The 23,067-nt window shown below is 43.0% G+C and overlaps 1 protein-coding gene across 2 annotated transcripts in view; it reads right to left on the bottom strand.

Annotated features, from left to right (window-relative positions):
• The window catches only part of LOC144818764 (zinc finger protein 713-like), a 137,605-nt gene that overhangs the window by 21,340 nt on the left and 93,198 nt on the right, over window positions 1-23,067 (bottom strand). The window contains exons 4-6 of one of the 2 annotated variants that reach the window (XM_078676492.1): window positions 18,840-18,950; window positions 9,121-9,231; window positions 8,520-8,609 (exon numbers count right to left, since the gene is read on the bottom strand). In XM_078676492.1, the coding sequence (XP_078532618.1) occupies window positions 8,520-8,609; window positions 9,121-9,231; window positions 18,840-18,950 (312 nt within the window). The remainder of the gene's footprint in view (window positions 1-8,519; window positions 8,610-9,120; window positions 9,232-18,839; window positions 18,951-23,067) is intronic. The other variant, XM_078676493.1, reaches the window with a different exon arrangement.

Raw genomic sequence — 23,067 nt, 5'->3', positions numbered from 1 at the left:
CAGGACAAATTTCAGCAAAGAAAGCAGCTACCATTTGTATGTATTCCTAGCTCTCGCCACCCACTGATAAATTGTTCCTAACAGTTCACTTCAAATTCTCTATCCATGAAACCACTCACTTTCTGAGTCGGACACACCTTCCAAAGAACTGGTTCAGGAATATGTAAATCGTATGTGATCTGATGCACTGAAGGGGGTTTGACTCAGATGTCACTTTAAAGGATATTGAACCTTTAATCCAGAGTCTATAATAAATCTGTACCCCTGACTGCATACCAATATTAGATAAAGTGTTACTTACAGCAAAATCCATTACAAATGCCCATTTGTGGACTCAGATCTACATATATGCTGAGACAGTCATACACCCCTACCCCATGTCGGGGGATAATTAGTTTACTGGCATTTACAATTCCATTATATCCTATGGTACTTGTAATACGGCGGACAGGATATCCATGACGTTTGTGAGGGAGAAACCCATCCGCCCAACTCTAAATCAGTCCCTTAGTCTTTATAATCTCAACGTTGCACATTCCTTACAGCATTAGTGAGTATCTGGGAGTCTCCACACAGACTGCCATGTAGGAAAAGCATCTTGCATTAATTGAGTGCAGTGAAAAATCCTTTTCGACTTGACAATTCATTACTAAACTGTTCCAGAAATGCTTCTTCAAATTGCATTGTGCTCTTTGCTTACCAATAACACCATGGACAATTCCCCACTACAGCCACATATCTTTTCATCACACACGCCTTCCCTTAACCCGGGCTTCTGCCTTGAAAGATACTACCAGCTAAATACTTTGGACAATACTTTGCCCACTTAGTTTTCCCTGAAAGTATGGTCATATACCCCTTTGACTCCTTCTGCACCATTCCAGATTTCGAGACATATTTATTATATAAGATGACAGTATCCATCAACAGGCTCACCCTAGCACCATAAACTAACACCATGCACCAGTTTATGATACACAGGTGACCCAAGTCGCCCAACCTCCTCTTCAGCCAGCAACACTATTCCACACATACTCTTCAACAATGTGTCCTCGTCCTCAATATATGGACACTTTGATGTTTGAGTACTCATTCCATAACCTAAAATGTTACCCATACAATACAGAGCAAGCTTTCCCTTCCTCCTTTACACGGTGCACTTGTACACTAAAGCAGGTCACTTTTCTCTCTCTCTATATCTGAATATCCATTTGTCACTTTCACTAATTTTAGCTATCAAAGTCCTTCCACTCCTCAGTTTGTGTATGTATTTCTCTCTATCAGTATCGGTTTCATATCAGGCCTTCTCCCAGGATCTATGCCATTATTCTCTCCTGGAAATTGTCATGATGGGTTTGGCGATCTGCCCACGATCAAACGATCAGAGTTGCTTCAATTTGCTTGAGCTTCAGTAGCGCTGTGGTGGGATTAAGAGTAGTACCATTGACAGTTAATCGCCTGTACAAACACCGATATAAAATGTGCATAAAATTTCAAGAGACTGATGCACCAGATTGAAATTATAGGTCAGTAAAAGAAGCAAACTCGTTGCTTTAAGTGCAAATGTGTGGCCCAAGTCTAGTTCACTTGGGTCAAAAACAGAGAGCATGTTTTTTGGTGTCTTCATAAAATCTCATATCTTGATGCACTGGTGAAATAGATGCAAGATAATTTGCAGTGTTACTAAAAGCCTAAACCTATTTAAAGTATTTGCCCCAGAACTAGAGTGGAAAGAGAGCAGCCAGAAGTTACAGTCTCTCCTAGGGGCAGGTCGTTAAACGGGGTAATCAACATATAACCTGAGGCCAAATTTAAACTTATTCAAAATTAAATGTATTTCTTTAAAAGTGGTTATCAACATATCCACACAGTGCCTGGCACCAGAGCCGTCTGTCAAACCGTAGATACTACTTTCACTTCTCCAACTTTTCCTCTCCTCAAGAATCAACATATGTGTAAACAAATCATTTCTGAAATGGTGTTGTCCATGTTAATTTTGATATGGGTAACCTCATCCCTAGCTGAGCGAGAAGAAGGGTTACTTCATAATTTCTTAGTGTGCAAAAATGTTCAGTTTACATATCTGAAATGCCTCCTTTTTTAAGGAGGTAAGCCACTTTCTGATAACACCGCAGATGATTCAAACGAAGTGCAAGCGGGATGCAGTATTTCAAGTTATAGGAAACAAAATCCTGAAAAGTAACCCTGTAACAAATGAAGTTATTACAATGTTAGTGTAATGTCCAAGAACAATGGAAAGCTGTAGGAATGCATGCATGCATCATGCTGCATAACCTCAAAGCCAACTTCTTAGGGAATGGAAAGGAGGCAGTTTAAGCCTGCTTTTTCAATAATGCATACACATCTACAAGTTAAGGGCCAAGATACGAACAGTTTGTCAGGCATATTATGCACTAAAATGTACTGTTGGAGGATCGCCTGTGGATTGGGAAATTGAGCATTTCCAGAATAATATTCACTTTTTGTCACAGTAAGTAGGATGAATCGGTCGGTCCTAAATGTGCTATGATATCTTCAACAAATTAAGTGATATCCTAGATCAGCCCCATTCCCACATAGTTTGCTCTCACACTTCTCTACTTAATTAAAAGAACTACACATGTATGTGTAGCGTGATAATATATTAATTTACACAATAAGAGTCAGATTAGCAGCTCACTGGGGGAAGCCTTGATGTCCATCTGCATTGGGTCTGGTGAAGCAAGGTTGCGATTAAACTCACAGGCCTACTGCGTTCAGCCACCTTGACATCTACATGCAAGTAAAAGCAATGATCCCTTCTTTGACTCCCCCTTAAAAAGCCTAACGTATCAGACAATGTAGGCTACCAGCATCAGCACTACCTACCAGCAGATAATAGATCAACAGCCTAAAGCAGGGAAGAATTGGTAACTGCACCTCCCTGCGTTTCACTGTATAATTAAATCCCAGTGCTGGCACCTACACCAAATAGCACCTTCATCCATTGACCCCTTGTTACCAATACTTCAATTGTACTCCATCTTCATCCACTGGCACTTGCTTTTCACCTCCTGCTACTGTCACCTCAGCTGCACCTGGCCTATTGGCAGTGCACTGCAGCTATAGACACTAACACCCAAAACCACGGGAACGGGATTTATTATACCTGCTTCCTGTGGCAGCTGGCCCCACTGGCACCATGCCAGCCACACCTTGGCATAGACGGGCACTGTGAGAAAGTGCCATCTTTCTTGCCTTGGTATTCCCCCACTTTTAGTGTGCCCTGGGTCCCTGCCAATCAGGTACCCAGGGCCTGTGTTCCTTCCCTACAAAGAAAAGCTATGCTGAAACAAAATACCCAATTGGCATCTCCGGCCCCGGTCAGCCACTCGTAAATGGTACCCTAGGTACCCAGGGCATGGTGACCAGAGAAGACGCCTGAGGGCTGCAGCACTTATTGTGCCACCCTCCGGGGCCCTGTACCCTGGCTCCCACACACTGCCTTTGCAGGCTGAGTGCCTAAGTACAAAAATAAAGCAAGAGTCGACATGGCACACATCCCTGTGTGCCATGCCCACAGAAACTACTGCCCTGGCATACTTCAGTCACCCCTCTAGCTGGGTGCCCTATGCCAGAGGTGAGGGCCTAGGTGCATGAGCCCTGTGCCCCTACAGTACCCAGGGCCATTCCTGGGCACTGTAAGTGCAGTGTTGCCATTTAAGAGTATATGGTGCTGGGAGGTTGTCATTCACGAACTCCACAGCACCATAATGGCTTCACTGAAGACTGACAAGTTTGGTACCAAACTTCTCAGCACATTAAACCCGCACTGATGCCAGTGTGGGATTTAATGTAAAATGCACGAGAGGGCATCTTAGAGATGCCCTCCAAAAACCCGAACCTACAATCCACGTCTGGGCTGAGTGGCTGCCACACAGCAGACCTGTTGCTGGACCCCTGGGTGAAGAGCCCCCCGCTCTCCTGGGTCTGCAACAAAGCACATCCTGGACGAGGTGCTATGTCTCCTCCCCCAGGATGGACAGGGGGAAGCTTTAAAGGCATACCGCCTCAGAGCTTCTCCAGACCATTTGCTGTACCCAGCAACCAGCCCCCCACCAGTCCTACCCCCACCAGTCCTACCCCCACTCTGGCGGGAAGACTCGCGGGAAAAACTGTCAGGAAGGGGGGTGTGCCAACCTGTGCCAACTCCACCCCTCAGGTGGAGGAGGTGAGGTGAAGCACAAACCCGGACTCCGGCCATCTTGCAGATGAGGACTCCTGCAAAATCCCAGCTAGGCTCCTGCCCCCCTCCCACAGGAGAGGAGCAGGCTAGGGGGTGTACTCACCCCAGGACAGGGACCCATTTGTCCCTGGGGGACCCCTGAGTCTATGCCCAGAACCCTAACTTCACCAACCAAGTACTCACCTGGAAACCGGTAAATCACTTACCTGCCATTGGATAACATTGACCCATTTTTTACTCGAAAATTTTCTAAGAGTGAAGTTTTGAAAACTGAAAATATTCTTATAAAATCAGCCAAAGTCCGAATTCGAAAATACCCACCTGTGATCAGGAAAGAGGCCAGTACCGTACCTTTCAGCCCAGTACTGAACCACAAAAGTAATCCCTAGCGGGTTTACTAGTAACCTGTATTTCCTCCATAAGAACCCATTGTCTGCTTTTCTATGAAATTTCTTCTAAGTGTCTACTTTTGAAAACTGCAAATATTCTTTAAAAATTGTACGAAATACTGAAACACAATTACCTAGCTGTTTTGAGGTAAGCCCCCAGTGCTGGCCCTAGGAGACTAGTGCTGGGTTACAAAAGTAACGCGATCGTACTTTACCTGTAACCTGAATTTCCTCCCTTTGAATAACATTGTGAGAATCACCTCGAAAAGTTTCTAAGTGTGAACTTTTAAAACAGCTTTATATTCAGGAAAAATCATCACTGTAACTAAAACGTTTTTGCTATTCTGGTTTCAGCTTAGACCCCAGGACTGAATCCAAGATCTAGAGTCCTGGAACTACCAAAGTAATCCATAAAGTAATCAACTGTACTTTCCTATGAAAACCCATTGAGCTCAAAGATAGAGTTTGTTTCAGAACTGTACTGCCTATTAGCTAACCTGTGATTATTGTGTGTACAAATGTATTGCTCCTCTGCAAAGTATTTACACGAGGGTACTCGTAATGTGAAAAGAATATTTTTATAACTGTTGGTTCTAAAAATAAAACAACCATATCTCTGGATATACAAACAATTGGCCTGGAGTTCAGTCCTTGAGTGTGTGAAACCTTTTGCTGACTGAGTGTGTACATCAAATGCTTTACACTGTCCTCTGGTACTGCCTTACTGCTCGACCAAGCTACCACTTTGGAGAGTAAGGTCTGTTCTGATTTTAACCTCTGTTATACCTCTGGGGTTGGTGGACTCTATACACACTGTACTTCCTTCTAGTACAGTATATATAGAGCCACTTTCTCACAGGCACCCCCACAATTATCCATACAGCATAATACAGCACAGTGGTATGTATTTGAAGGCACCAATAATATGGCACAGACTCAGTTACACTCTGGGCAATACGTCAAAAGGAGACAAAAGGACAGGAAGAAAAAACAAGGGCATAGAGACTATGGCACTTGGCTGCAGACAGACACTGGGAAGACCCGGAGGAGATACTGGTAAGGCATTCGGAGACATGCATGGTACAAATACACTATGAGACCCAGACAGGACACTGGGGAGACTTTGACCAGACACTGAGGAGGTAGAATCTGAGAGATAAGGATACCGCCGAACACACTAGCTACACTGAAAAACTCTAGGGAACCATTTGAGAGTCACAGACAAACACTGTGTGATTGGGCCATTACATTCTATCAAGCAGACTTTGGTCAGCAGGAAACCCCACATGAACGCAGTAATGCATACAACAGAACTCCACAGCACCACCAGAGTAGGCGTGTGTAACACTTAAAATGAAACTAACATCATTTTTTCTGTCTTAGAGTATTTATGTAAGGAAACAAGAACTCCCCAAATGCCCAGAACCTAAATACTAAGGTTAAATTTGACATTATATTAAAACTAATGTTCATAAAAAAAAGTCCCAACATTTTTTCCACACCTATCCATCGAGCAAGGGCCAAGAAAAAGGGGTGGTGCCAAAAGTGTGATGTTCCATGTTAATTGCCATAGGTATCCTTGCTTTCCAATACAGAAGAAATGTCTTAACAGAAGTACACCAAATTTGGTAAAAACTCGGAACTTTACTCAGAAAGTGTGATTTGTGTGAGTAGGTATAAATCCGTTCAGCTGTTATGAAGAAATTAGCATTTAAATAGGGTTTCGGGTTGGTCAAGAAGAAGTTTAACTCAGAGAAAAAGTTAGGTATATTTGGACGGTTTGTCCCAGTGGGAAGTCCTTTGGCTCCAGCAGTACCATAACCCCCAAAGATGTTTTTTTTAAACGGGCTTTTCTGATTGGCCAAATGGAAGTTTCTCCCGTTAATCATATTGGGACTGCGGTAGTGGTGCTGGTACCATAGTACCGAATGATCGGATTGCCTGGCTGCAACATAGAACGACATGTTGCTGCTGCCATTAGACGACTATGGGATTAGGTCCCAGAGTCCTGGGAAAATGTAGAAATGGCCACATAAGAAGAAAGGGTGGGCACACTCTGATCCCCGGGCCCAAGTTGCACAGCCCACCAGGACACCCTCAGTAATTAGAATTTAAAAATTATATTTCTAACTTTGACAGCAGTACCACTTAAGGCCATGCCCAAGAGGGGTTGGTTGGACCCTTCGCCCAGGAGGATTGGGATCAGGGTTGAGCACAGACCAGGTCCTGCAGACAAACCGCAGTGGGTCATAGGCTGCTCCCTGGAGGTTGGGTACATGGCCTGGTGCAGTGGGACTGCACACCTAAAGAACGTGTTACACATGACACATTAAGAATAGATCAAGATAATCATTGAAACAAAGAAAAATAAAGTTTAACCCCTTCGATGCTTGTGACGGAACCATTTCGTCATCAGTCACGGCTGAGCTGTGCTGATGACGGAATGGTTCCGTCATGACCGCACCCGGTTCTAGAATGTCCAGCACAGGGGCGGAATCGGCGCCGCACGGAAGCGGTTAAAGTGATGCTTTCAAAAACTTGAAAGTGAAGGGTTAAAGTGTGTTATATTTAAGTGAAAGAACTGTAGACAAACTAAAGTTTAAAAACTGAGAAAACACTGAAATTCATCAGTTCTAATTTAGTGAATTAACTAAAAAGTGCACATCTGTCATGGACGGAGGGAGGGAGGGAGGGAGGCCCACCGACCGACCGACCGACCGATGCCTCAAGGGCCGATCGGTCGGTAACTGAACCAATGGATTTAAAGTGGCACAGAAATGAAAAAGCATGATCGAAAGAACTATACCATCAAAGACAGGATAGGACTGAAAAGTCGTACAAAACAGTACTCGAACACAGAGGGGAGGCATATACATCCGAAGCAGACAGTGGAGAGAAAACAATGTAACAAAGGAGTCAATGCCCATGAGCCGTATCATCCAGGGGAGGAGTCACTCTACCATGTGACTTGAAACATTTCTTTGAAGGAAAACAACTTGTACCACTCCGGAACCAACACTAGATGGCAGGAGTATGAAGAGCAACTGTATCTAATGGTTTTCATCCCACATATTCATTAAGTAGATGGGGCAAGGGTTTTTGGACACCGGGCAGCAGCCCAGAGAAAGATATAACACTTTTCCACTCTGAGAGTTATCACAATGATTAAAATGTAAGGTAGTTCTTAACATAATTTATGGTCTACCGCAAAATACAAAACTAGCTTCAAAATGGTCTTTTATGTAGTTCTCAAGCCTCTCCTACACTTTTTATACACTATTCTACAATGACACCAGTACCAAAGGAAAACAGACACACCAGCGTCAAATTCTTTTTACCAGTGTGCCATAATACAATATGAAAAATCCCACCAACTGAAAAAATGGATCCTAGCTTTGTTTACGCGGTCAAACATTTATTCTATTTCAGGTGGAGGTACATCTGGACTGAATGCAAAATAATATATCTCACTTCTATTTTTTCTAGGTCACAAACTGATTTTGATTTTACTCTTGGTCATGCCATCTTGTCAAACATGGACCAAATTCCAAAAAAGTGTAGTTATTTTAGCTGCCAAATTGTTTAATGGTAAGATGCAATCACCATGTCATGTAGCTACAGTTCCAGCTAGAGTTAAACCTGCCAGTTCCTTTCTTAAGTTTTGTTTCCAGCATACCTTCAAAAGTCTGATGCTTTAAGACTAGCCTATTGACTTGCTGTCTGGCTACAAACTACCAAGATTCTAATCCTTTGGAATTTTTGCAACACACATTAAAACATAAGGAGCATAAGGCTGTTAAATAAGTCAGGCTATGTTGGGAATTAGGAAATGTTTACAACACTGGTAATTATTAGTTTTACAAAGAGATCCCAACACCCTCAAACTAATCAATGCAGAAATATACCCAAGTGAACAACTGTGTTGCAGTCTTCTCCATCAACGCCATCATGAGCCTGAAACTTTGTCTCTAATTTAGCACTGAATGAAGAAAATCCTGTGGGCGACATAAATACAGGTACAGATCAGAAAAACATAAGCTTGATTGCACTCCCCGTATGAAATCATTCATCTCAGCCACCAACAGCGAGCAATATCTTACTATATTGGAGGTTTTTAGCATATTTAGTGTAATTTACAGAGACTAAGGAGAATTTCTAACAAATAAACCACAACGCTGAAATATTCAAGCAATCCTCAGTTAACAGACAAGATACATATTGTGGAGAAAAAAAAACAGACTGATATGTTTATATACCAGTGTCTTAAATGCAGTATTTGCAGGTTTCTACCTGGGGTAATTCATAGAACCATTTAAGTATACACAGGACAAAAAGTCTGAAGGCACAGAAGTTGCAATTTACTCTGGGGTGGCATTGAGCTATGAAAAAATAGGCGACAATAAAGAAAATGTCCAAGGGGGAGTCAAGTTACAGCACACAAACAAGAGATTAACAAATACCCTCCAAATATGTGTGTGGAGGATTCCATTGACTTTATTGACTAACCTGTGGAACTGTTGAGGTGTTCTCTTCTCTCTGAGCTCATTTGGGTCATAGCATGAATCTCTCGAGTTTTAGATAAATCAAATGGAACAGAGGGTGTTGAGGCTTTATGACCTGAGTTTTGCAAAACCACATTTTAATGACACCGAAATATGAAGGTACAGTTCTTACAAAAAACACAATTTTTCTACGCAAAAAGTAACCCACAGAAGCAGCACAACAATCTGAATGTGTTATTTGTCAGCTATCCCTCCATCCCGATGATTATCCACTTTTAGTCACACAACGAATGCCTAACAGACTCGGACTCTTGATGAAGATCACATTAGAAAATCAGTGTTGAAATAACTACATCTCTCAAGTAATTTTGATTTATAAAGTCAATAACAAACTAAGCACACCATTACATCGATGTAGCACATCATATCTTGTTTGGAGGATGGCACTGGCAAAATCATGTGGGTTGAAGATGACACCAACTTGATGTTGCGAGGTGCGGCTGAAAAGGATAACTAAACCGACAGTTTAAATTGTGGTAGTTTGAGTTCTTTTTCTCTACCAGCTTGAGTAAACAAAATATGTCTCATCAGACAATCAATGGGCCAGGTAGGCAGGGTAGCAACACTATTACCTGGGGCAAGCACACAAAAAGGATCTACTCTATAAAACCTTTTTTCACACCAGAGAATTGGATATGCACAGAATTTCATGATATTTCAAATCCTAGTTTCCAGGGGTAAATCAGCAAGTAGGATCGATTTTGTGGAGTCAAAGTAATGCGTAGGAGTTGAGAAGGTAAGAGTGTGTGGAGGAAGAAGGGTTGCTAGCCAAAAAGCTTGGAATAGTCAAATCATCATAACTTTGTGCCAATTTACAAACATAGGTGTGGAATTACATCTATTCCCAATTAGGTACGAGTCAGTGTATTGCCAATTAGGGGAAATATATGTACTACCCAATAAAGGGGAAGGAGATTCTTCACTTAGAAAAGTATTTTCCAGGAGGAAAAAAAGGTTACATGTGCATTAGTAATTAGCACACATCTACTAAACTTACTTCTGTGCAGATACTCAAGAGAAGAGGAGTTAAAGAACTGTATCTCTCTGCCCTGGTTATCTTGAAATGTTTTGATTAACTGACTTTGTTTGTTTTTAGGTAAGCTGAGCCTCTCAAACAGGTCTTAACTGCATGTGGTCAGTACTAAACAAGGAAACCACTTTTGCTAATAAACTGGCATCTTTTCAATTTCTTTAAGTCATCCATAAAGTTCACAAATGCCACAGGCTTCCTAAGTATCATATTCTAAATAGGAGCCTACAGAGACATCCATCCACGCATGTTCTGAAAACATCTGGCAAACCTAGGTTAAGAGAAACCCAGTGGCAATCCAGGCCTGGGCGTTGGAAGTAAAATTAAATCTTTACACTTAAATAGTCAGATTACAAACAGCACAAGTCAGCTGTAACTCTACCTTCAGAGTTAGTCACAGCTGCATTGGACTTAAATCATACGTGTAAGCAACACATACACAAACCCACATATTTCCTAAGAGTATCACAAGGTTAAGTGCTACTTTACAAGTGAGTAGATGTATGGTTTAAAAAGAGCACAGTTTTGCTGAATACTTTTCTCAACTCAAATTAGGAATTAGTCATTCTTGTAGAATTATGGAAAATACAAATAATTATTTAACATGGATCTATAGTCATGGCAAAAGTGACATTTGCACATTGTCACACTGTCGGTCTTTAGGCTGTGCTGGTGGCCTTAAACCCTCTCCTGCATTTAAGACTCCTCAGTTCTCTCTAATATTTATGGCCATCTACACTTCATCCGGTCTCAGCAGAGAAGACCAACTGGCACTCATAACACCTTCTGTAAATAAAGAACCTCCTTTCCTTCAGTTCCTTTCTGGAATGTCCTTTTTTATTGCGTTCCTGGATTGGGTTGACTTTTAGAGGAGTTAGGATAAAGATAGAAGGACAGCGATACGATTCTAGACTGAGATAAGCACATTTGGAATACTGGACAGCAAAACAGTGTGATCTTGCTTTTGCAGTAAGTCAGTCAGCTATGGGAAAAGGAACTGGGAAATTCTGCAGTAAAAAAGACGGGAGAGGGGGGAGGAGCCTAGCTCGGGAGCGTAATGGCCGCCTTTTAGCTCGGCTCCGTCGGCCCTCCGGCCAACCTCGAATATCCTGCAATATATCCTGTACTGCGACGATACTTCACTACAGATTTTGGACTTTAACGACCCACTCTTACTCACCGTCTGGTCCGGAGGTTCCTGCGTGCAGTGGGTCCGCAGCTGTGCCCTCGGTGGGATTGGGGCCTCCGGGCGCTCGAGACCGGGACCTCGCCTGTGGGACCCGACCGGCGGTGCTGAGATTGCCGGCCCCAGCCGCGAGAGTGAGCCACTGGTGGGAGCCGTTGTGTGTATGCCCCGGCAATCCTGAACCGGCCCCGATTTGTGGACCGTGCGGCTGGAGGGAGACGAGATGTGTCGGGGGCGGACTGTGTGAAGGGGTCCCTTCACCTTTGTTCTGTCCGGCAGCCCTGGACCCCGCGCCTGGCTCTCGCTTGTGGGGCCCGCCACTGTTCGGAGGGGGCCCCCCCCCATTGAGCGCCGGCCCGTTCTGTGCCGGTGAGGCCATTGTTGGGAACTTCCGGAGGTCTGTAAAGTCCTACATTTGGGAACTGTTTGGGGGCCCGCGGTGGAGTGCGGGGCGGCGAAACTCACAAAATGGCTACCAACAACGTGTGGGGAGATCCGCTCTGCACCGACGAACCTTGCTGGCCGGATTGCGCGGAGGCTTGGGCGTGTGCTCGAGCGCCCACGCTCGGAGATGTCCTGGACGCCTTGATGTCTTTGTACGCTGTCTTGGCCCCCGGTGCTTCTACCGACCCCATGCGGCCCGCCGCCATTTTGGGTCGTCGCTCTTTCATGCACCCCTCTCGTCCTGATGCCTCCCTTGCTTTGCCCCCGTCGGCTGCGCCAGGAGTTGCTGTCGCTGTTCTTCGGCCACTTGACGGGCCGGTGGCTTTTGAACCTCTGCTTTCTCACCGCCCGGACTTCGAGGACTTGCTCACGACGCGGAGATCTGCTCCTTCCCGGGCAATTGGGAACTATGGTGGACCGCTGTTTGCTCCCGCTTCGATGGGTTCGAGCTTCTGTCCTGGTGGGGCACCTTTGCATTGTCAAACTGCGAAACTGGACTCCGGCTTGCTTTTGCTTGCCCTGTTGTTGCTGCTACGATTGACTTGCTTCATTGACTTTTTGTATTCCATTAGTATGGTGGCACTCCCTACTCTACATCACTACCGTAACCCTGGTCAACATTACGATTATTCTGTGCTGGGTGGTCCGCTCCATGTTATCCTTTATCGGGTTGGTTTCGTGATTAGGAAGGGTTGGGGGTAAGTTGCAAGATACTGATAGATTGCTGGTTTACCTGTCCGTTGCACTGATGCTTGTACTCTCGATATTGTGAAACGTTAAAATTTCCCCCCCTCCCCCCCCCTGCGGGTTTTTGCTGTAAGTGAAGGTGTAGCATTGATTTGATAATTATTCATTTGCTGGTCGGGGGAGGGTCGTAGCCGAGTGTGTTTGTTCATATCCTCTGGCTCCTCCTTCACATTTTCATTTTATTTTTGTTTCATATTCCACTTCCTCCTTCTTTTTCTCTCCTTATTCTACTTCTTTCTTTACTATATTTTGGGTTTCGGATTAGGGCGACAGGCACGCTGTTTGGAGGGTAGGCCGTAGCCTTCTGCAGGGGTGCGGGGTGGGACGGGTGGGCGGGGTCTTTCAGATGTTTTTTTATTTTTTTGGTTCTATGGCCCTCTTCTATCCCTTTATAGCGGTGCCGCTTCTGTCCTCGCTTCTCTGGCATGAGTGGGTTGGGGTCTGTCGCTATGCCACTTTTATCTGTTTCAATGCTCCGTCGCGACTGCCATACCCTTCTTCTCGCCAGCTCTCTACTTTCTTCTGCATTGTTCGCCGCGGGATGCCTGGCCCGGGGTGGCGCCCATCTTGCACGATTGTGTTTCTCCTTTTATATTTCTTTTATTTATTTTTCCTTTTTCATTTTTCGTATATTTTAGATCAGACCGGGGGTCAGGTGGTGTTCCTTTTGGGTAGGATTTAGTACTCTGTGCTTATGTTGTTTGCACTGTTTATTGGATTTGTGTGTACGGCGTTGATATTAGTACACAGCCATTGTATGCTCGCATATCCTGTTTTCGCTTCCTGACTATATTTCTTAGAGGGCCTGTATCCTCCTACATGGGTTGTTCCGCGTAAAACTCGCTTTATTGTATGACACTGGATCCTTTCTTCCTGCTGTAAGAATGTGCCCTCTCACGTCCTTCTATATAGTGGTTAAGTTTGCAAATAAAACCTGCAGTGATATATTGACTGGGTAGACGCTGACTGGCGCGGAATGAAATATAGTGTTTATGTAGCCTGTCTACAATGTTCATCGCACAAATCCTAACTATTGCTGCTTCTTTAGTTGATAATATGTCGCATGGCTCGCCCTTTCGGTTGTCTAGTCTGAATGTATGACACCTCTTTAAATTTATAAAATGAAACCTACGTTATTCTTCTTATGTCTGCTGCTAATATACTGTGGCGCTCTTATTTTTTAGCTTTTCCGCATAGCAAGACGACCTGGAATGTTGTTGATTGTCATAGCGGCCGGCCCGTAGTGGTTGTAGGCAGACGCTGTGTACTATGCATAAGATAAATAAAGGTTTTCACAAAAAAAAAAAAAAAAAAAAAAAGACGGGAGATAAACAGCACAAACTCTAGATGGATTTGCTTAAGAAAATTTGCCATTGACAGCTGAGTTTACCCTATATCCTGCAAACATTCTCAACACAGAGAGCAGAATGTATCAGGAGGGAATTGAAGCCTACCTGCTTTATGCTGCAAGAATACCACAGGTGTGGTCAAGAACTGAGAAGTTTACCCTACATTGCCATGAATGCATAGAACTAGAAGGTTGTTATGAGGACTTGGTGGAATACCCTATTTCTGTAGATTTAGAAACTAACCTGTCTTCTGTGTGGAACATTTTTCCCCAAGACCGAGAAAGTGTGGCAGATCTTAGGGACACGGTCATCTCCATTTGCCTGGAAGAAACCAGCAAGGTCAGTAGTAACTGGACATTTGCCTGTGGGCTCATACAAACTAAATACAAACTTGTTCCTACATTAACCCTTGATCTGTTGTCCAAGAAGACTCTCCTGAATGTTTAGAGACTTTGTGGATCAGTAGGAAAGATGCTACAAATCGAAACTCCCTTATTATTAGGACCTTTTATTTAATCAGCTACCTTTGAACAATGAAATATTTTGCCAGGAAGTACGGATGTGCTTTAAAAGGTAAGCATTATGTCAAAAACAAATGTAGTCCTGCACCAAACAGCAATTTTTAGGAAACCACAGCCATCTCTTCGTTATACTTACTTCTTTACCTCCAATGGATAAGCTGATTCTCCAAGATGAGGGGGATTTGTTCTAAGCAGATCCCTACTAACCTGTGTACAGTCAGAGTTATTACAGCAAATAATGCCTGGGATTAGTGCCATCTGAGCTGTCTGAGATGCAGGGAAGTTATTTGGTTTGCTAGAGCGTTCTATTTTTATTTAGGACACCACAGAGAGCAGGGATAGGGACATATTTATTATCCTTGAATAAAAAATCTGTATACCTATTTGTATAAATGTACTAATGAGATATCTAATGAGAGACAGAATTGTGTGAAGGTGCAACATAATTAACAAGCTAATTCTTGCATTTTATATCATTCATCAAGATGTCTGCCCTTTTCAAAATAATCAGAACATTGTTTTTAAGTCTGGAATAGACAGGTTTTAGGCTTAGAGGATTTCTTCCTGGGAACTTGTTAGCACGAGCTGAACGGCAAATGTTCCAAGCAAAGGCCACCTTCTCATCTGAGCCAGCAGGTCCTCATCAGCTCTAGAAAACCATACCTGAGACAGAAAGTGACATACTCGAAGTACAGAACAACAGCCTTATTGTTCAGCTAAAGCGCATGGAATAAGACCCACCTTAAGAATCTTAGAAGGGCAGGCACTCTTGCTGCTAAAAGAGCTCAGCTAGGGTTTAGAAGCAAGGGGTTGGCTAACAACAGGTTCCATCAATCAATGCAATGAATTACTGAAACCCCATCACAATGTTGAAATTCTTTAAATATTTTTCTTACTAATTGCTTTTATTTCCACTATTGTGTTTGTCTTTATAGTTTCATCTATACATATAACCTGCACTAGATGTGGACACTACTTTTTTGAAAGTCTTCAAAAATGTATAGTGTTGCCCTCCTGTGTGTGTCCATCCATGGTGAAAGGAGTATCGGTACTCACGAACACAACAAATATTTCTATAGTTACACAGAACTAATCATTGCCTGGAATGCACCACCCTCATGTAATGCATAGGTGGTCTGTAAGTACCTGTCCTTCAGATACCCTGTCTCAACTTGTTAAAGTTTGGTTTGAGCCTGTGTTTTGACCAGGTGTAGGGTTTCAAAATAACCAATCTTTATTTTGCAAAGGTGCAAAAAAAAAGTATCAGTAGGAAAATTCTTTGTTAATAGAGGTCTGTTGGAGACACTTTCAGCCAGATTTCTTCACCCATTGGTCTGTTATTATGCTATTTACATTTTTCTTCCACCTACTATACCATGGGTATGGGCAAAGGGGGAACTCACTTTAGCCACTGTCTAACTTTGCTGTGAGTAAAAGAATTCTGGTCTTTGATCATGTTTGATGCCATTACTATAGAGCCCCTCACATGCAAGCTAAGGAGAAATATTTCACACAGGGGATTACTATTCCCAACTAGAAGTATTATTGTCTCACTATATGCAAATATTATGCTCTATATCAAACAGACATAGACCAATCTCCCACAAGTGAACAGAGAAATCCTTACATTTGGTACATTCTCTGGCATACAGATTAATTGGAGGAATATGAAATTCTTTACACTCAATGACACAGACCAAACACGATGAATTACCTAGTTTGGAGGAGTTACGACTCTGTGCAGTAATCATGTATCGGGGCATATGGAGACAAGGTTGCTGTGCTCCAAGAAAACTAAAGCCCATCGATCGGCAAAGTGGAAGTGACGGTAGACCACTGGAATAAATTACCAATATGACAGCTGGTAGAATAACGATCATTAAAATTGTGATTCTGCCCAAGCTTCTCTATCTGTTCATCAATATCCCAATTCCACTTCATAAACCGTTCTTTCAGAAACTAAAAACGCTGGTTACTAGATTGACATAGGGTGGACGACAATCCCATCTAAAATGAAGTGCTCATTTTCCCTACGAGAAGGACAGCTTCTCCATACCATATACGAAGTCATACTGTTTAGCAGCTCAAGCGCATGTGTACTGGCAACACCTGCCACACTGCATGCCTCACCTAGATGTTCAGAGAGAGAAAACTGAAGATGGTACCCTAAGATCAGCTCTGGCTGTGTGATAGCTGAACCCCAGTGTCCCTGTGCAGATGGTGCGATACACTTTACGGACATGGCATACTGCATGCGATGTGGCATTTTTTAACGCTCTTATTATGTAGGAGTGTACATACCAGTGACTACCAAAATTTCCCACACCAATAAAAAGTATAGCAAACCGGAGGTAGAAAGCATGGAGTTATCCACTATTCCACACCTTTTTCGGGAAGGCACATTCTAAACACTGGAACAAATCATAGAAAGGTGCGAAGCATCCCCACTTGATATGATCTCGTACATTAGATTGGGACACCCTGCACACACCATATATCCATAGATTCCAGGAGAATTTACAGAACGTGCAAACTACTACAATTTCGAAAGGCGTTTGTACATTGTACACAATATTTGTAATGACACGCATGTTGGTTGCACATACTAAATGAAAAGCAAGGGTGTTGACCTGGGACATATGATCACGAACTGGTGTTGAACTTACTGCTACTCCCAAATCAAACGTATTTCCCTGAACCATAGACACAAATTAATTCATCTTAAATTCCTGACACCCCTGACCACCTCCATAGATTGAACCTGGCACTGAGCCTCGCAAGCTGCAGATGTACATGTCCAAATGGTGATTTTATACACCTGTCATGGCATTGCTCATGAATTAAAGATTTTGGGCATGAGGTGGCACACGTAATTGACAATATTACACTCACCCATGTTGAATAGCAGAGATTAGAATAACTCAAGACAGCTGACTGCACTACTATAGCTAATGGTGAAGCTCTGGGTGGCAATATCCAGCCTCAAAGACTGACTTAGTGCAGCTACTTTTTTATAATAACATGACTAAAATCTAGGTGCTAGATTGCTGTATTAAATTATTTCCCCGGGGTATCAAACATAGAAGGTTGATGCCCTGTTATATTTGCTTGGAAAGATGTACTGAGGGGAGTCTTTGCGGGTCTATGGACATTGTGTCATCCTACAACTTTATAGGTATTAGACAAGCATGGCATTGAACTGATAGCGTCAGACTCCATTTCTCTATTATATCTTGCCTGGGGCAAGTTATGTTGTATTGCTTATTATTTAAAAGGAAAATAAAAAAACAAAAATAAAATTATTTACTTCGAAAGACTGATTATTTAGTTTATTTGTGTATTAGTTTAATTGATTAATGTTGCTTATTTTCAAATGAATTTGTGTGGGTCTTGCTGTTATCTCCATTGGCAATTATGCCTTTGTAGATCATAGCACAAGAAATTTAGAAGAAATTCAAAAACTATAAAAAGGCAATCTTCGATTTTAAACAAATCACTGGCTCCCTGGACCATCGTCTGCTTTCCAGAAGCCACAGGCAAACATTGACAGAGGGAAAGCAGTTAGCACCCCAAGTTCAGTTATGGTAACCTTTCAATGGTTTGCCACTGCAATTGGGGTCTCAAACTACTAATACACATCAATGCAACTCAATAGAAGGAGAACAAACTTTTCATACCACCTCCTGTTCATGAGTTACAACAGCCCACCAAAGTTACTTTGCAAGTCGGTAAGACTTTTCTGATCACAAAACTGTTTTTGTACACTTTGACCAGTGATTTTGCTTTGTTAAAGCTGGAGATTTTCGGTATGCCTGGTTTTACTTGAATTCACTAGGTACCCCACCAGGCACTCAGATGCTACGGTCTTTCTCAGGATATGACTGGCAATACCCACATTTAAAATACCCTACATTCCTCTGGCAGTTATTTCAACACATGCACGTCAGGTGTGCCAGTGAAAGTAGAATGGTTTATCCAACACAATGTATAGGGAAGAATTGTCAGATGGGGAGAAAGGAGGCTGGAATTCGGAGTCACAGAACAGGACTTCAATAATACTGCTGAAGGGGGCATTTAGGTATTGATCAATTCAAGCTGTGGCATGAAAATTGTTTCCAAGGTACATGCAGCTTTCAAACATAGCATCAATGATGAGCTCAAAGTTTCACTATTCTGCCACGTGTTTATTTGGACACTAGTATTAAACATAACTAAGTGGTGCTTAATAGATAGCTAATATGTTGTTTACCCATACATAGTACTGGCTATGTACACTTTCGTACTTGGGCTCACTAAAGTTTAGGACCCTAGCAAAAAAACAAGCAAAACAAAATCCACATCATATTACCATGGCCAAAACTCAAGGAATAAACATGCACAGCTTACCAGAGTTGGGATCAACGCATCCTTCACGCCCTTTCAACCCTTGATCTTGTATTAAACTTGTTTCTGCCTCTTGCTGGGTCCTCAAGATTTCAGAATTGCAAGAAGAAAATGCTGAAGGACAAAGAAAATAATATTTGTTAATACTACTTGTTTAGAAGTTCACTATTTTTTTCTGGCTTCTTGCTTCTTTTCAGAGGCCAAAACAGAGTGGATTGGTTGCTTGGAATCGAAGGCATTTTCTAAGACGGGGTACATCAAGGAAGCCAAAACGTATCAAGGGAGAAGCATATTGTGCATATTCTATGAAAGTGCAGGCCACAAAGAGAATCTTATTCCATAAGTGGATCTCACATGATAAACACCAGCTGGCACCGGCACCTCCGACGGACAGCGTGAGAGAGAAATATTATGTTTGATTATCATCTGCAAGAGGGGCTTGTATACTAAATCAGGTTAGCTCACCAAGAAATAAAATAATAAGCCAAAGTAAAATGGACAGCAACAACATTCTCCAGAGCAAAGCCAAAAACAATGAGAGGAGTGTGGTCTGTGCAAAACTAAAAATTTAGTCTGGATGACATCAACAATTTGAGGTCACAGTCGGGGAGACTACGATTAACAAATATTCCTCAGAGGAGCCAAGGTTATAGATATTGCAAATAGGGTGGATATCAAATTTTCATTAAAACATTTTATTGATTCTAAAAGCCAGAACAACCTATACGACTCATGAACGTCACCTACAAGAAGTTGGAATTTGCCATCATATTGCAGTGCTGAAGTGGGTTGGCTTTGAGAGGAGTTAGGATAAAGCTAGAGAGAGACAGCAATAGAATTCTTGACTGAGATAAGTAGAACAATTTTGGAATACTGGACAACAAAACATTCTGATCTTGCTTGTGCAGTAAGTCAGCTCTGTAAAAAGGAACTGGTAAATTCTGAGGTAAAAGATGGGAGATAAACAGTAAAAACTGTAGATGGATTCACTTAAGAAAATTCACCAATCACAGGTGAGTTTATCTCATATCCTGCAAACATTCTCAACACAGACAGCAGAATGTAACAGGAAGGCATTGAAAATGACCTGCTTTATGCTGGAAGAATACCACAGGCGTGGTAAAAAAACTGAGAATTTTCCGTCGCATTGCCACAAATGAATGGATCTAGAAGGTTGTTCTGAGGACTAAGTGGATTAGCACATTTCTGACCAACAAGAACATGGTGGATTCAGGAGCTGACCTGTCTTCTGTGTGGAACATTTTTTCCCAGATACTGAGAAAGCATGGTGGATCCTTGCAAAAGTGACATCTGCATCTGCCTGGAAGAAACCATCAGGGACAGTAGTTACTGGACTTTTGCCTCTGGGCTCTGAAAATATGCAAAAGAAAAGCCTTTTCCTACATGACCCTTTGGTCTCATATCCAAGAGGCCTTTCCTGAATGTCTAGAGACTTTGAGGAGCAGTAGGAAAGATGCTATAAATAATTTATTAACGGTTAGATTATTTCATCAGCTACCTTTGAACAAGAAAATATGCTGCAAGTGAGTAAGTTTATGCTTTAAAAGGTGAGCATTTTGTCAAAAATAAATGCAGTGCTGCTTCTCACAGCCATTTTTGGGAAAGTACAGCTATCTCTTCAATAAAAAACAAACTCAGCAGCCATTACCCGGGTTCCCCCTTCCCTCCCCCATCCCCCTTCTCACCAATGAATAATTGATACAATCATACAACCAACTCCCCACCCTTCGTCCCGGTCCCTCTTAAACCTAAGTCAACCATGACCTCTTCATCCCCAGGACCTGCAACAAACCCCATACCCTCTCAGGTCGCCCAAATGTTCCCATATTTGTGCATACAACTCCGACTCTCATATATAATTTGTTTCTTGACCCTGTACTGTTCCATCCCTCCCACAACTCCACCAGCCCCAGGCATCCTGGACTGCCCCAATGCCTAGCAATGTCTCTCTTAACCATGATGTTGCCCCGGTTAATTTAGAGTGTAGTGATCGAGGTAACCTCAGATTCTGTCCAGACCCCCAGCAACACCTTTGATTGGTCAGTGGCACGGCTACTCCTGTTGCCTCCGCCAGGGAAGCAGTCACCCCTTCTCAGAAAGGGCCGAAGTGTTGAGTAGCTCCACATTGTGTGAACAAAGGTACCCCACTGGCTACATTGCTGAAGACAACGATCGTCCACAGCCCTACCTATTTTGTGCAGCAGGAACCGGGTGAAATATATCCTGTGCAGGACTTTCAGCTGAATCAAATGGAAGCTGGCCCGAATGGCTACCCTTCATGGGACCTGTTAGGTATCCACCCCCCCTCCACAGTCCTTGTGTGCCGATTCCCCCACATCATTCTGTCAATGTTCCCATAAGTGAGAGCTCCCCCTGCATATTCCTCAGCACTGAAGCATACATGAGGGTGATGATCAAATGACCATACAGCAACCGTAGCTCCAATGGGAGTCTTCCTGCATTTCCTTGTCTTAAGGAATCCTAGCCTAAAACGCATGCCTTAACTGCAAATATTTAAATATTTGAGAGAGGCCCCTGTTGTATTCCGCTGACCACGCTCTCACCTCAACTGACTACATCCTGAACTTCCACCTGGACAGCCCCGATGACAACAAACACCTCATCCCTACTGGAGAACCACGACACCATCGGACTCAAACAACTGGTCACAATGCCAACCCCCTCAGCAGGACGTACGCTCGACCCCATCTTCACCACATGCAACAACATCGCCGTCGGCCACACCTACAAGCCACACTGGACCGACCACCACTGCGTCCACTTCTCCTTCACCAAACCCACCATATGCCACAACACCCACCACAATCCTCACAGAAGCTGAAACAAGGTCACCAAAGACCAGTTCACCACCTCCCTCAGCAAGACTATAGTGTAGTTCCTATTTCCCTAATAGGCTCTGCACATTGGATTAATTTACACTATAGGTTTGGCATAGGACTGAGGTCAGTATGCCCCTATCGAGTATATTAAACTTAATTACGTTGTGTGCCAGCTAACTCAGAGGCCACTAGAAACTCCTTGTAAACAAGAAGGGAGTAGTTTCTGGCAACCCCATAAACAGACAACTTTGTTTCCCTTTAGAATCGGATTACTCTCAGAACTGTGGAAACAACAGATAACAGTTTCACTCAGCTAATCGTGCATGCTTAGATTCTTCAGAATTACACAGAAAGAATAGATGGGCGCTTCAATAAAAGGATTTATTGAACAGTCTTGTTTTTCGTGTGAGTGATATGAGCGGTTACAATCGTATGACAGGATGCAAGATATATTATGTACAGCGTAAGCAGTAGGATGAAATAATGCTGCGCTAGCATTATCTTTTAGCTATGACACATATATTCATATACATAAATAACAATCTAAAAATGCGAGTACTCATAAGATGCTTCTCTATCTAGTTTTACCCAAGTGTACCCAACCTAAGTGTAGTACAAGGTAAGAAGTAGGTGCTGTATGCTATAGTATGTATGCTATAGTATGTATGCTATAGTATGGTATGTCATGGCATGCCAAGAGTCCCTCTAGATTCTAGTTGGCTCCACACCTTGAGAATGAGAGGGGTGAAAATCTCTTTCCGGGTGTCGAACTCCAACACCCCACAGAGGGAGTCAGAATACTGGAAGCTGGATTCTCTGCGAGCAGGGATGACAGCGTCTCTTGTCAGTGCGTCAGGCCGGGACACCGGCTCCTCTAAAGTCGAGGTCTCCTCCTACTTGCTTGGGCAAGGGAAGGTATATTTATACCTGGTAGGTGCCTTGGAATTTTAGCATTGATGTAAAGTTGGGCAGAGGAAGACGTCAGGAATGAACCCTTAAGGAATAGCAGTTCATGCATAATAAAGGAGTTCTTGGACAAATCAATAATCCTGTGCTAGGGGAAACTCCCAAGAGCTTAAGGGTCTGGTTTCTAAGAACTCGTTGTGACGTTGGGGTGGACAGATGTAGGTGACCATGCCTGTATTTGGATAGCATGGCTAATGCCTAAATAAGGCCTGGGATCTTATGCCTATATAAGGGCAATACGAATTGTGACTATATAAAGGACATGTTTTAGGAAAACCTATATACGGACACCTAAAGCAGAATACAACAAGACCTCACCAAATGCATGCAAGGACACCAACACCTCAGCACGCAACCTTGACCGCTAGATCTCCAACTGCGCCAACACAATGGCCACCCTCATA

Source organism: Lissotriton helveticus, chromosome 2_1 (genome assembly GCF_964261635.1).
Source record: "Lissotriton helveticus chromosome 2_1, aLisHel1.1, whole genome shotgun sequence".
NCBI classification, from domain to species: Eukaryota; Metazoa; Chordata; class Amphibia; order Caudata; family Salamandridae; genus Lissotriton; species Lissotriton helveticus.
This window is presented reverse-complemented; position numbering and strand designations above follow the sequence as displayed.